This window comes from Saccostrea cucullata, unplaced genomic scaffold, assembly GCF_032062105.1.
Source record: "Saccostrea cucullata isolate Sc308-1 unplaced genomic scaffold, CSIRO_AGI_Scuc_v1 ctg907, whole genome shotgun sequence".
In the NCBI taxonomy this organism is placed as follows: Eukaryota; Metazoa; Mollusca; class Bivalvia; order Ostreida; family Ostreidae; genus Saccostrea; species Saccostrea cuccullata.
This window is the reverse complement of record NW_026935419.1, coordinates 580185-593068: the sequence shown is the minus strand read 5'-3', so window position 1 is coordinate 593068 and position 12884 is coordinate 580185. Positions and strand designations below refer to the sequence as shown.

Sequence of the window (12884 nt, the reverse complement as noted above, 5' to 3'; positions counted from 1 at the left end):
TGATCTTGTACTACTAGTATCTATCTTTGTCTTGATGACTTTTCTTTCCTCTATCAACTTCCAGGTGTTTTCGCTGATCCAAGGTTTACTTTTGCCTTTCCTGTAGCCAAGTACTTCCTCTGCTGCATTCACATATGCCATCTTCTGCTGTTCCCAGATTTTCTCGATATCTTCCGTCTTTTCCATGTGCTCTTCTAACCCCTTTCTCCCACGGAAATTGAACTTTGCTTTTACTTCGTTGTTTTTGAGGCGTTCTTACTTCTACATCCAATCTTGGCTTTAACTTGTTCTTATTCTTGTGTGTGCTGAGCCGTAGCCTGATTCGAGTCTTCACCAGGTAGTGGTTGTTGTTGGCATTCGCTCCCCTCTGCACCTTGGTGTCAAGAACAGAAGATCTCCACTGTCCACTGATGAGAAGATGGTCAATCGGGTTTCTCGCTGTTCCAGTAGCAGACACCCATGTTGCTTTGTGTATATCTTTGTGGGGAAATAGTGTTCCTGTGATTACTAGTCCGTTGGTCTGACTAAATTCACAGTCTTTCTCCATTTTCATTCTGTGTTCCCAGTCCATGGATACCCATAGTTCTTTCATATCCATTATTTCACTCCGCCCCCCTACCTTGGCGTTGAGATCCCCCATGATAATAATGATTTCGTTCTTATTACATCCATCCAGGGTCTCTTGTAACTCCTGATAGAATTTGTCTTTCTCCTCCTCTTCATTATTTGGCGCATATGCTTGGATCACTGACACTCTCCTGCATCTTGAATAGAATCGTGCTGTCATGATTCTCTTACTGACAGGTGTCCATTCCTTGAGTGACTTCATTGCCTGCTGGCTGATCATTATGGCAACTCCTCCCTCATGCAGTTCTTCATCCCCGCTTTATATGACGGTCTCATCTGAGGCCAGTCTCATCTTCCCAGCTCCTGTCCATCTGCACTCGGCGATTCCCAAAATGTCCAGCTGGTATCCTTCCATTTCTCTGGCAATCTGTGCTGAAGCTCCTCCTCTATACATTGTTTTCACGTTCCAGTGTTCGATGATGAATGTTTGTTTGGGTGTCACAAGGGCTCTAGTCGGACGCTGGGCTTCCCTAAGACTTTCACCCCTTGTTATCTTACTGCCATTATTGCTGTCCCCACTTCACAATATCTTCTTTGCTCTCTATGTCCACTGTTTCTGTAACTGTGATTTTTTTTCCGAGAGGAGGTAGTCGGGCTCCTGCCCAACCCCAAGTCTTGTAGGACCGGTGGTTTTCTGTCAGGGTGTCTTTCCCTTACGGTGCGTTGGTCCACGGCACCTTCTTTAGTCTATCCGGTGCACCCCTCTAGTGAGGGCTCCCCTATCCGCCACGCGGGGGACGCGCCTCCTAGCCAGGCAGCCCCAGCCGAAATTTGTTCTCTGCATACGGGGTATGTATCTCTCAGCTGATTCGATACGGCAGAGTATGTTCTATGCCTGATTTCTATTCAATTTGTAAGACAAGGTACATGTAAGTTATTGACAAACAAGTTGATGGAGCAGGAATATCTTGTTTTAAGTCCTCATTTCGTGAATTCAATGGTCGATATAATGTCCTTGTCAGTAAATACAATTAATCGTTAATTGTTAGACCATTAGTTACAAACTGAGTTTCCATGGATTTTTTCCATCGCATTATTTCCCGATCAAGACAAGGAGCACACGGCGTGTGAAAATCTAGAGGTCAGATACCGCGCCAAACTTGTTCTCTCTAGATTTTCCATGTTATTCCGGGACGCCTCTAGATTTTTCATCGTTAGAAATCGACACTTCTGTTGCTTTCAATTTCTGTACTTCGTATAGAGGACGTTTTGGGTTTACTCGTATAACTGCATGTTTTATATGGCAAGTTCAAATCGGCAGACGTTTGAAAGGCATTATTCAATCATTTTTTAAGCTAGATCTCACCCAACACCGGTAGGAAATAAGTAGATATTGATTTAAATCAAGTGTGAACCGAGGCACCACCTCAAATCGAAGATGGCAAGTGGTGCTCCTTTACTCTTTTTAACTATATACTGTAAATATGACATTTTTAGAACGTGCTAATTTCAGCGAATTTTTATTTTAATGAGGGTATTCAGACACACCTAGAAAAACACATAATACACAAAATACACCATCCTGATGCCAAGCCCCTATGTTAGGCCCTAATCGTTACTTACCTTAATCGAACAGCACATAAACAAAGTCAAGCTTTTAATAAGCATACAATTTTATCTCGTTTTAAGTCCAGTTCAGTAGCCACTCAAAAATACTAGTAAGTGGACCTGTTTATTGATATGTTATCATATTTACAAAAATACATTTCCAGTAAGTGTAATTGATTTCCTGTTTAAAAAAAAAAACCACGTTGAGAGAAGCAGGCTTGGATATGTTATCATATGAAGATGATCAATGGATTGGCTTGTGTTATAATTTGCATAAACGCCGATGGCTTTTATGAATAAAATTAACACACAAGCCAATCCATTGATCACTTCATGAATTCGAAAAATAAGACAGTTATTCCTTAATAAATTACAGCGGTGGATCCTTGGGGATTGTCACTCATCATTTAGCACTCTTCTCACGACCGCAATCTTTTATTTCCATTTCAGGAGGTCAACAGCTATACATGAATTATATAGTCATGCATGACCACTAGCTGAGCCCTCCATTGTTGGATACCCATGTGTGATTTTATCTTTTACTTTTATCATTCATGTGTTTGTAGTTACTGTACATTCAATTTCCGATAATCAATTCTTGATTCAATTGAAATAAACTATAGTTTAGAAATAAATTAATAGTTCCTTGCCTTCGATGGACACGATAAATATCCGATTTCCATGAGAAAAAAAATTCAGTGGATGTGAGCATAAGATGCCACCTATTAAAAAGATTCCTAAAAACGCAATGAAGATCATGGAATTAATTTATTGACTTATAATCAATCAAATCATGGTATAATATGTAAATGTAGTACAAAAGAAAGGAATGATGAGAAAAAATATCAAGTTATGAGATCACATGACACCAAATTTGTATGTCGTGGTTTGTAGATACGTCTCCGATGGAGCTAGTAATGTTGTGGGGAAATTTGGCTGAAAATAAAAAAAATAATAATAACAAATATTTATGAAAAGAAACCATTTGAACATGTGCAACAGAGTTAATCTCTCTCGAAATTATATCTGAAATGTAGCCACTGAAACCTACTTTGTTTGGACTATCTGGATAATGCTGGGCTTCGAGGCAAAAGGCATCAAATTTCCCGTATTTGGCCCCGCCCTTTCCAGTTTCGTTTAGGTAGAATGCCGTATAAAACTGAACACCTGGTTCAGTGCTGTACATTTCCAGATACCGACCCGTGTTCGGATGTTCCACTCTTTAAAAGAAAAAAAAAAGAAGTTGTTAAATGCCTTTGTTCATTGACCCCCCCCCCCCCCCCCCCCCGGTTTCAGTATAGTGCCATGTTGTAAGTCTGTAAGATTTGAATTTATCGGGTGGCAAAATTTACAACATAACAATAGACAAATAGGGGTGATGTATGATGTTATTGAAAGAGATTCAATTCACTCCACCCCCCCCCCCCCCCCCCCCCCCCCCCGGAAATAGGATTTTCAAGTTTAAACTTCTATTTGCTTGTCGATTTTTTCAGGTAATTTTTTTTCCTCTGGCTGGCAACCTCCCTCCCTACTTTCAAAACTTTGATATGTCCCCTGCGTCTAATCTGGAACATACATGTCACGGATTATCCGCGGGTTTATGTAACGTACGTTAACGTTATTGTTACGTCACAATACTGTACGTTATGTTTCTATAGTTAATAACAGAGTCTAAAATAAACCACTATACGATCAAGACGCATTTCTACAACAATTTTGGTGCCGTGATCGACGGAATGTTTACATAATATACGTAAAATGGAAGGAAGACTAAAAGCCATACGGGCCGGTAACAGATCAGCGGTGACGAAACTTTTCGGACGATTTTTGGACCTGAAAGAAAATACAGCCAGTGAAGTAACGGAGGAAATCGAAATAATCAGAAAGTCCCTAATGCAAAAAAGACAAACTTTACAAGAACTAAATGAACGCATATTAGACGCATTATCTGAAGAGGACATAGAAGAAGAAATCACAAACACAGATGAGTATATGTACGAATTCGATTGCAAAATTAAGAAAATAGAAACATTTACAGAAAAAGTTTCATGTAAAACTTTGAATGCCAGTGTTGAGTGTTTTGTACCCGCCTTAGAAATTCATGATAGTAATGTAAACACATCAGCTGCAATTAATTCAAGTGAAACGGCTTGTGAGAATATTCTGAACAATTTTCCTGCCAGTGCCACTGATCTCGATGAACAAAGTAACCACGATTGGCAGAAAATTTTTTTGTCATTACCATCCAACCAGGTCACAAATAATCATCGACTACCGAAACTAAATCTTCCACATTTTGACGGGGATATACTACAATGGAATACGTTTTGGGATTCATTTGAATCAACAATTCACCGCAACCAAACTTTAACACCAATTCAAAAGTTTTCGTATCTCAAGGCTCAATTACAGGACGCAGCAGCACAAACCATTGCAGGATTTACTCTCACAAACGCAAATTACGAAACCGCCATAGACCTGCTCAAGGAACGATTTGGTCAACCACAAAAAATCATCAATGGTCACATGAGAGCACTTATGGAACTGCAAGCCCCGAAAACGACGCCATCAGTTTAAGAAATTATGGAGACTGCTTGGAATCTCATGTCAGGAGTTTAGAGTGTCTAGGACAAAAACAAGAGATGTACGGAGCTTTACTTATTCCAGTCATAATGAACAAGCTACCAGCTGAAATCAGGAAAAACATTGCACGTGAGTACGATGGTGACAACATTTCACTACACAATCTTCGTAAAGCTATCAGCAAGGAAGTCAAAATCCTTGAATCAGGCCAGATTGAAAACAGCGATCGATTCCACGCAACAGCAATGTTTCTTACCGGAGCCTCAAAGAAACAACGCCATGTTCATTATGGACACAACCAGAAAACAAAAGAGTCAACTCCTTATGTCGAAACAACAGAGATAAAGAATGCATTTATTGTTGTAAAAATCTTCCCAGGGGACTGTAAGAAAGTACATAAGTAGCAAGATTCGACTGTTAACGGAAAAATTATGTTTCAACTGCTTAGGAAACCACCACGCCGCAGATTGTAAATCCCGCAACAGATGTAAAAAGTGCCAGAAGAAGCAACACAATATATGCGACATGAAACTAACGAAAAATCCACCAAATCAACAATTGTCAACATTGTAGGAACGAGCAAACCAAATACCACAGAAATAAACGTTGAACAACGACATAAAAGTGTTTTATGGAAATCAGCTTCCACTCCGATGAGTCGGACTGTGGACTCCATTCAAGAACGTAGCAAGCTCACTAACGAGATACAGCAACTTAAGTCAGAGCTGAAGACTAAGACAGAGGATGAACGCATTGGAAGGAGAAAATGGTACCCTGCTAGAGAAATTGTTACAATTCGACCAACAAAGAAATTTTCAGACTCGTGTGGAGAATGGGATGAAGGATATGATGGAACAGATGAATAAACTTGCGCACGAAAACGGACACTTGCATAACGAGGTTCAGGAATTAAAGGACCAGGTTGTTAATATCAAAACCTACAGCACTCACTTGGAGCATCTTAATGCTAAAAACATCAGTCTTCAGTCACGATATGATTACGCCCAAAGGCAAATAAGTGAGCTAAATATCAAAGTACAAACACTTGAAAATCAATTACAAACCTACAGGATCCCGTGGAAGAGAGAAAGATGTTTTCCGTAAGGATCCGTGATGACACACGAAGGGAAGAAACTCAGATGACAGAAAAACGTACAGAGACTGAGGAGAAGGAAAAAGAAAATTCACAGAAAAAGAATCTCAGGGACATGGCAGAGATAATAAACAAAATGCCAATCTACGGACTCGAAACATGGAGTTGGAGAAATCTAACACAGAACTACGTCACAAACACTCCGAGGAACTCATACAAAAGAACTTAGAGCTGCCACTTTACGGACCAAAAATGGACTTACCAACAGACCAATTGTGAAACTATATCCAATCGAAGTGAATGAGAACGAACTTAATATATTTTAATCGAGTGTCAAAAACAAAAGCCAAATTATCGTGAATGGACCTCTTAATTAAGTGATTATTAACTTGTTTAATTTCCAAACTGTTAATTTGATTTGAACTTTCTAATATTCTAATGATTCATTAAAATTATCCGCGGGTTTATGTAACGTACGTTAACGTTATTGTTACGTCACAATACTGTACGTTATGTTTCTATAGTTAATAACAGAGTCTAAAATAAACCACTATACGATCAAGACGCATTTCTATTCTTTCCACAACAATACATTTTAATCTACTCATACCTGGCCATGTACTTCCGCCACCCAGTTTTTCCGAAGCAGTAGTTATGATCGTAACCCACATCACCGGGAACTGTTGGAATCATTTCTCCCAGATTCTTTTTGGTGCGCAAGTCCCAAGCTGTTCCATCTACATTCTCTATTACTCCTGTTAATAAATATAATTACAGTGTTTATTTCAGCGCCAAAATCTATGTGAAGAAAATTACGAAATAGCGTATTCGGATATTCAATCGGGTTTCAAACGAGCTGCGCATAATATAATATTGGATTTATCTAGATAATCTATAATTTATCTAGATTGAGAATTTTATAAAATTATGTTTATGAACACAAGTGCAGTTTTTTTCTTTTACCAGTAGGAATGGATGTGGAATCCACCGGTGTATATTGATCAGCCATTATAGTCACATTGTGGCCAAAAATGTTCCCAGAACCCTTAAAAGTAGCATGATAAAGCAAGTTTTAGTGAGGGAAAAAATCCTGTTAAGATTCATTTACATGTAAGTACAGACAAAGCATATGAAATTATCTCAATTCACCATGTTTCAACCCGAAATAATAGCAGCATATAATTATTTTCCCTGGTATATTAAAGCCAATTTGCCAGTAATTGTTGTTCCCCCATTAAGTTGTCATGACTCTCCATAATTTTTCAAATAAAAAGTTGCGTAAAAATCTTTGAATGTCCCGTGAATACATGTAGCAAATCATAACGTACAATTTACGTAATTCCCATGTTTTATTGTAGAACTGTATTGAGAGGGGTATTGGGTGTTGGATTTCCTACAAAACATCTCGTAGATCATTCACACTTCGAAAGTCAAAAGTCAGTGCATGTAGTATCTATAGTCATGGGACAGATCTTTACATTTTAGGTACTAGATTTCGTAAACAAGAGGGTCATAGAAAAATCATCTAGAGCTACCTGCGCCTTTTCTCGAAACATTAGCTTAATATTAGCATGCAACGAGGAGTCATATAGCTAGATTTATAGAAAATTCTATGAATTTATTGATCATTGTAAGAGAGTATGTTTTCAGGTTGTGTAAAATACATGTGAACCATAGAATTCCCGGTAAATTACCATTTTAAAAAGAGACCTATTCATTCCAGCACGTAAACTGTACTGTAAGTCAACAATTATTTATTCGCAAAAACTTAATTATCGCGTAATTAAGCGAGACAGTGTGCTCCCGAAAATTAAATTCTCGCGTATAATAGTATTCCTTAGGATTATATAGAGCAATGACCCAATACGTCAAATTTTTGTTTCGCTTATCAAGAATCAATATCTATCTTGCAAAAATAAGATTTCGCAAAAATTTCTACGGTACATTAACGTATAATTTTTGTAATTATTTAAACATAGTGTGAGTACAGTAGATATACTAAACTCTTTAATTAACATTATAATATTACATCTTCGCATATATGATGAAATGTACCGCTATTTTTCAAGCAGTTACCCCTGTAATTTTGAACAATGCATACGTTCTTCACGGTACTTGTCCATTGTCTCCTTAGAATGTTCACATTGTTTTAACTGTTTTAATTTAATTGGCTGCAAATAACCCCCCCCCCTCGACCCACCCACGCAGAATTAGAATTACTGCGTTTTGCAATTACCTGTCCAGCCAAATTAAAGTAGGCGTGGTTTGTAAGATTTATGACAGTTTTTGCTGATGTGGTTGCTGAATACTGAATGACCAGTTCATTGTCATTGGTCAGCTGGTAACGGACGGTGACCTTGACCTCTCCTGGGTATTTCTCCTCTCCATCAGCGCTGACGTAGGTCAGCTGTAGGACGTCACCGTCGATCTCCGAACTCCATAATCGCTATAAATAAATCATTATTGTGACTAAAAGGGAGAATCTTACTTGGTTAATTTGAACAAGAAAAAGTAATTAGTAGAATGTTTATTAGTCGTAAAATATCTTCAGATTTCCAATCTTTATATATTTTTCTTTCCAATAATAAAAAACGATAAAAGCCGCAAGTTTCTCTTACCTTATCAAATCCAACTTTTCCTCCATGAAGGGCATTCGGACTATTATTTATGTCTAACTGGTATGTTTTTCCATCAATAGTAAAACGGCCATTTGCTATTCTGTTAGCATAGCGCCCGATCAGAGCACCAAAGTACGGACCATTTGTTGCATATCCTGAAATAAATTCATTAAAAAAATTAAATATTGCATTTAATGTCAGTATTCAATTCATTGAATTTTACTGACAATTACACTTTAAAGTAAAATCTATAATAAATGAAATGGGATATGACTTTTCACGACATACTTTTTTATGATAGTAAAGAAAAAGTCAAATTATCCAGTTTTTTTTTTTTTTTTTAGAGATATACTAGAAGAAAGTACTGAGTATTCAACATATGAAAAGAAGAAGTTATGAGAGATCAGGCATGAACATAAACTTTCTCATAATATCATAATTATTACAGAGTTATAATTATTTTATATAAAAACAAATTTTCTGTAAACATTTTAAAAATTAACCAATCAAATCTATATACATGTATCTATATATATTGGCATTTCCTTATTTGATAAATAAATCTGCAAATACAGTGGAGAGCCCCCCCCCCCCCCCCATCTGCACATGCTCTTTTTTACCGTAAGCGGGGGACATCAATTGTCTGAATTAGCTAGTTTAATTACCTTCCATGCCATCAAAACCAAGACAAATATCATCCATTTTCCCAGTCTTGTCCGGTATCATAATATTTGTGATAATTCCTCCATAGTTTAGAATGCGTATTTCTGTCCCTTTACTATTCTTTAACGTATACCTGCACAAAATTAACATATTAAAATATAAAATTTTATATTCTACATAAATCTGAATCGAGTTATACCACTAACAAGTGGTATCGCTTCAAAATATCGGTATATCTGCTATAAATCGGAATTTTAAATCAATATGCCAATTTAAAAAAAAAAATGTCAAGCGATTTTAAGGTAATATTACTGCTAAAATAAATTTTGAACATATTTCGAAGATGTTTAAACATGTTAAATAAACATTAATTAAATCGAGATATGGAAAATTTAGAATGAAAACTAAAGGGGGGGGGGCAAAAAATAACGTAAACAGTTTTCACCAAGGTCCAATAAAATTTATTAAAAATATTTTTTGGAATGAATTCTTCCATCATTTACAAATAAATGTCTTTCACATGTTTGAATTCCAGAATTGAGCTATTCATTAAATGTATATTACAACAATATACCTACTATTGGCTACTAAGTTAATCTATAATTTCCCCTGTTTCATGTTTAATACAAATAGTAAATAAGTGGTTTTTTGAAATTAATTATTGTTATAACGCAGCTTATGAAAACATAAATTAGGGCTGCAGTGAAGAATTTCATTGGGAGGGGGGGGGGGGCTATGAAGCAAAAAATCCTTGATAATGAAATACAGTAACACCCGGAATTTCATCAGAAGTAATTGCTGTGGTAACATATTTCCATATATTCATATTTAGTATATTTATATTTAGACGTATTTATTAATTAATGTAATATATATCGGCAAAAATTATTAAAATTTTAGGAACACCCCCATGCTTCCTACACCATTCTTGATTTAGTCTTATTATGAAAATTTTGTATAAAGTATTTTTACATTCTGCTAACTTTGTAATGGATTTTAGACACGACAAAGCTGCACTTACTGTAGGACCTCCTTCCCATTATGAGTTCCAAAAGGAGAACTTGTAATCATCTTTGAAGAATTGTTTTCTACAAAAAATAAGGAATAAAAATACAAAAATTGTTTTATCGGTATATATGTACATACAAAATATGTCTGTACTCTCTTTTTTTTTTGGGGGGGGGATAAAGGTCAAAGTAATTATTCTTTCGAGTGAAATTGAAAATTAAGCGGAAAACGCCATACGACGCGCGTAAGATCCGCCAATGCGTTTTATGCACGATACACGCAGGTACGCACGTTTACCATTTTTGTTTAGATCGATCACTTACCTTCGGTGTCGCGGTCTTTAACTGAGAGATAAATCACCACACTGATTAAGGTAATGATTAACACGGTCAGAAAGGCCAAAATCACACAGAAATTCCGATTAGCTGCGTGGATGTCGTCTCTTCTGTTAGGCATTGCGGAGGATGAGAGGATCACCTAGACATTTAGGTGTCTGGATATTTACGACCCAGCCCCCCGACCATTTAACCTGTGTGTGTGCGCGCACAATTAAATCATATGTTTGTGTGTAAAACCGCCTTTTTAACTGGCTAGCCTGCTTTGCATGTAATCAGTGCTACACAGTGTAAACTTAATAATTTCAATTCGTAGTGATATGAAAAATTATGTTGCTACGGTGAAGATTAATTGGAATTTTTCTAAGTGCAAGGGAATTACGTTCAAAATATGACGCCATTCCTAGGTATTCTTAACACACAAAATTTCAAGCGGATTAATTAGAATTTTTGTAAATATAAGTCTAAGGGGGCAAAATTCTGCTAAAAATGGCTCGATCGTTACCAAAAACAAAAGTTGAACCTAGAAATTCTTATGAAAAATCTGTACACTAAATTTCATTTCCGTAGACCTTTGTAATTTAACCTCTGCGAAGAAAATGAACGGAAATGGCATATATCTGGAATTTTTTCTAAGTCTAAGGGGCACATTTCTGTCAAATATGGCTAGATTATATATATCCAAAACAGAACCTGACCCAGATATTCTTATGAATGAACGGAAATAGCAAATAATTGGAATTTTTCTAAATCTTAGGGGCATAACTCTGACAAATAAGGCTAGTTTATACTCAAAACAGAATTTGACCTAGACAAAAAATTTCATTTCAGTAGGTGTATTCTCTGCGAAAAAAAAAATGAACGGAAACTGCAAATAATATTGGAATTTTTCTGAGTCCAAGGGACATAACTTTGTCAAAAACGAAGCATTCTTATGATATATACAAAATTTCATCTCATTATGTTCCACTTATGCATTTAGAAAATGAACAGAAACTGCCAATAATTGGAATTTTTCTGAGTCCAACTTGGCAAGGTTCATAACATTTTTTTTCCAATTATTTTTTATTCCTTTGTATACCAAATCATCTCAGAAGGTCTAACCTCTCGGAAAAAAATGAAAACGCAAATGTCACTGAAAATGTAGTTTGTAACATGCATATGAAAAGAATCTTAAAAATACCAGTAGTCCGAAGAAACGTACATTGTCAAGTAAAAATATAATTCATAACCATGTGTATTTTAAAACTTTTCAAAAATTCTATTTAACATTTGAAGTTACATTTTCGATCATAAAATTGTTTTACAAAAACAGGTTTGACTACCTCCCTACACACAAATGTTTAACAAAAAAGTTGGTTTTACCTTCAAGGTCGGTTGCGGAGAACATTTTTCATCACTTATTAACATGGGCGTCCCCCCCCCCCCCCCATTGCCAAAATAGACATTATATAGGCATTGAAAATTCACACACACCCCCCCCCCTTTTCAATTTGCTTCGGACGCCCATGATTAAGACATACTGGAGATTCTCGGTCTATTTTTTTTAAAGTCAGATTTAGGGAATCTTTTTAGCGGGTTTATCTTTACGATAGTGCAAGTAAATAAAAGTTCCATGTTCTTGTAATGTTGTATTCCATTAATTCAGTTAGATGCCATAATCAGTGTTATTGACTGGTCAACAAAATATCTTATATCTTATAAGGTAGAATTGCACTTTAGAAACAGATATATCTTATCTTCAGAGTTCTGTTCCATCCACATTTTTTTTCCAAACTAATTTTTTTCCTCATTAAAAGTTTAATTTTTAAACAATTTAAGTTTTCATTTATGAAGCTTGACTCTCTCTCTCACTTATGATTTGGGGTTTTGCCGGACAATTAGCATGAAGGATGCCACACTTTTTTCAAAGTTTAATTTTTACAAAAGTTTTCACTTCACTTTTTTGTCTTTATTGTCTCTTTCAAACATGACTGCGAAACTTCAAATCATATACATGTACAATTTGTACATGTATTAACTAAATTTGTCACTGAAAATGTAGGTTATAAAACTTACTGTTGCAGCGCACGCTCCGCGGCTATGTACGTCGCTGTTTGTAATGCATAATTATACACTTTATAAAGATCAACATGTGGAGAATTATATCTACCAGTCATAAAAGAATGGATCGAGGAATTATGTTGTTCTTAATCATGTTTGATACTTCCTTGCATGGGATTACATGTAGTTTAAGGTCAAGGATAACTGTGTGCATATCGGAAAAGGGAATGTCTCATACTTAGTCATACTTTTGTTTTCTTATAATTTCAGTTTCACCTACACCCCAGACTAGAACAGCCTGATAACGGCTTGTATTTATTTTTTTAAGCATTGCCAATTTAAATTTTGTTTCATTAATTTACCATT

The 12884-nt window shown here is 36.1% G+C and overlaps 2 protein-coding genes across 3 annotated transcripts; both read right to left on the bottom strand.

Annotated features, from left to right (window-relative positions):
- Window positions 1-85: 85 nt before the first annotated feature.
- Window positions 86-847, bottom strand: LOC134242792 (craniofacial development protein 2-like). Its single transcript, XM_062724925.1, has one exon. It carries the CDS (start codon window positions 845-847, stop codon window positions 86-88), a length of 762 nt encoding a protein of 253 aa, XP_062580909.1.
- A 2077-nt stretch (window positions 848-2924) lies between these two features.
- On the bottom strand, window positions 2925-12689 carry LOC134242778 (galactose mutarotase-like). 2 transcript variants are annotated; one of them, XM_062724909.1, is made up of 9 exons: window positions 12534-12689; window positions 10154-10220; window positions 9135-9265; window positions 8470-8624; window positions 8088-8297; window positions 6815-6896; window positions 6462-6606; window positions 3227-3395; window positions 2925-3111 (listed from the first exon to the last, which is right to left on the bottom strand). In XM_062724909.1, the coding sequence occupies exons 2-9, from the start codon at window positions 10201-10203 to the stop codon at window positions 3034-3036; spliced, it is 1020 nt and encodes a 339-aa protein (XP_062580893.1). In that variant the 5' UTR covers window positions 10204-10220; window positions 12534-12689; the 3' UTR covers window positions 2925-3033. The 2 variants fall into 2 exon arrangements, with proteins under 2 accessions (XP_062580893.1, XP_062580892.1); XM_062724908.1 differs by lacking the exon at window positions 12534-12689 and adding an exon at window positions 10464-10695.
- Between the last annotated feature and the right edge of the window lie 195 nt (window positions 12690-12884).

Coding starts and splice junctions, on each gene's coding strand:
- LOC134242792 (XM_062724925.1), bottom strand. CDS start 847: ATGATCAGCCAGCAGGCAATGAAGTCACTCAAGGAATGGACACCTGTC.
- LOC134242778 (XM_062724908.1), bottom strand. CDS start 10,596: ATGCCTAACAGAAGAGACGACATCCACGCAGCTAATCGGAATTTCTGT. Junction 6,897..8,087: donor ACTTTAATTTGGCTGGACAG/GTAATTGCAAAA, acceptor GCTACTTTTAAG/GGTTCTGGGAACATTTTTGG. Junction 6,607..6,814: donor TTCCACATCCATTCCTACTG/GTAAAAGAAAAA, acceptor ATTTATTAACAG/GAGTAATAGAGAATGTAGAT.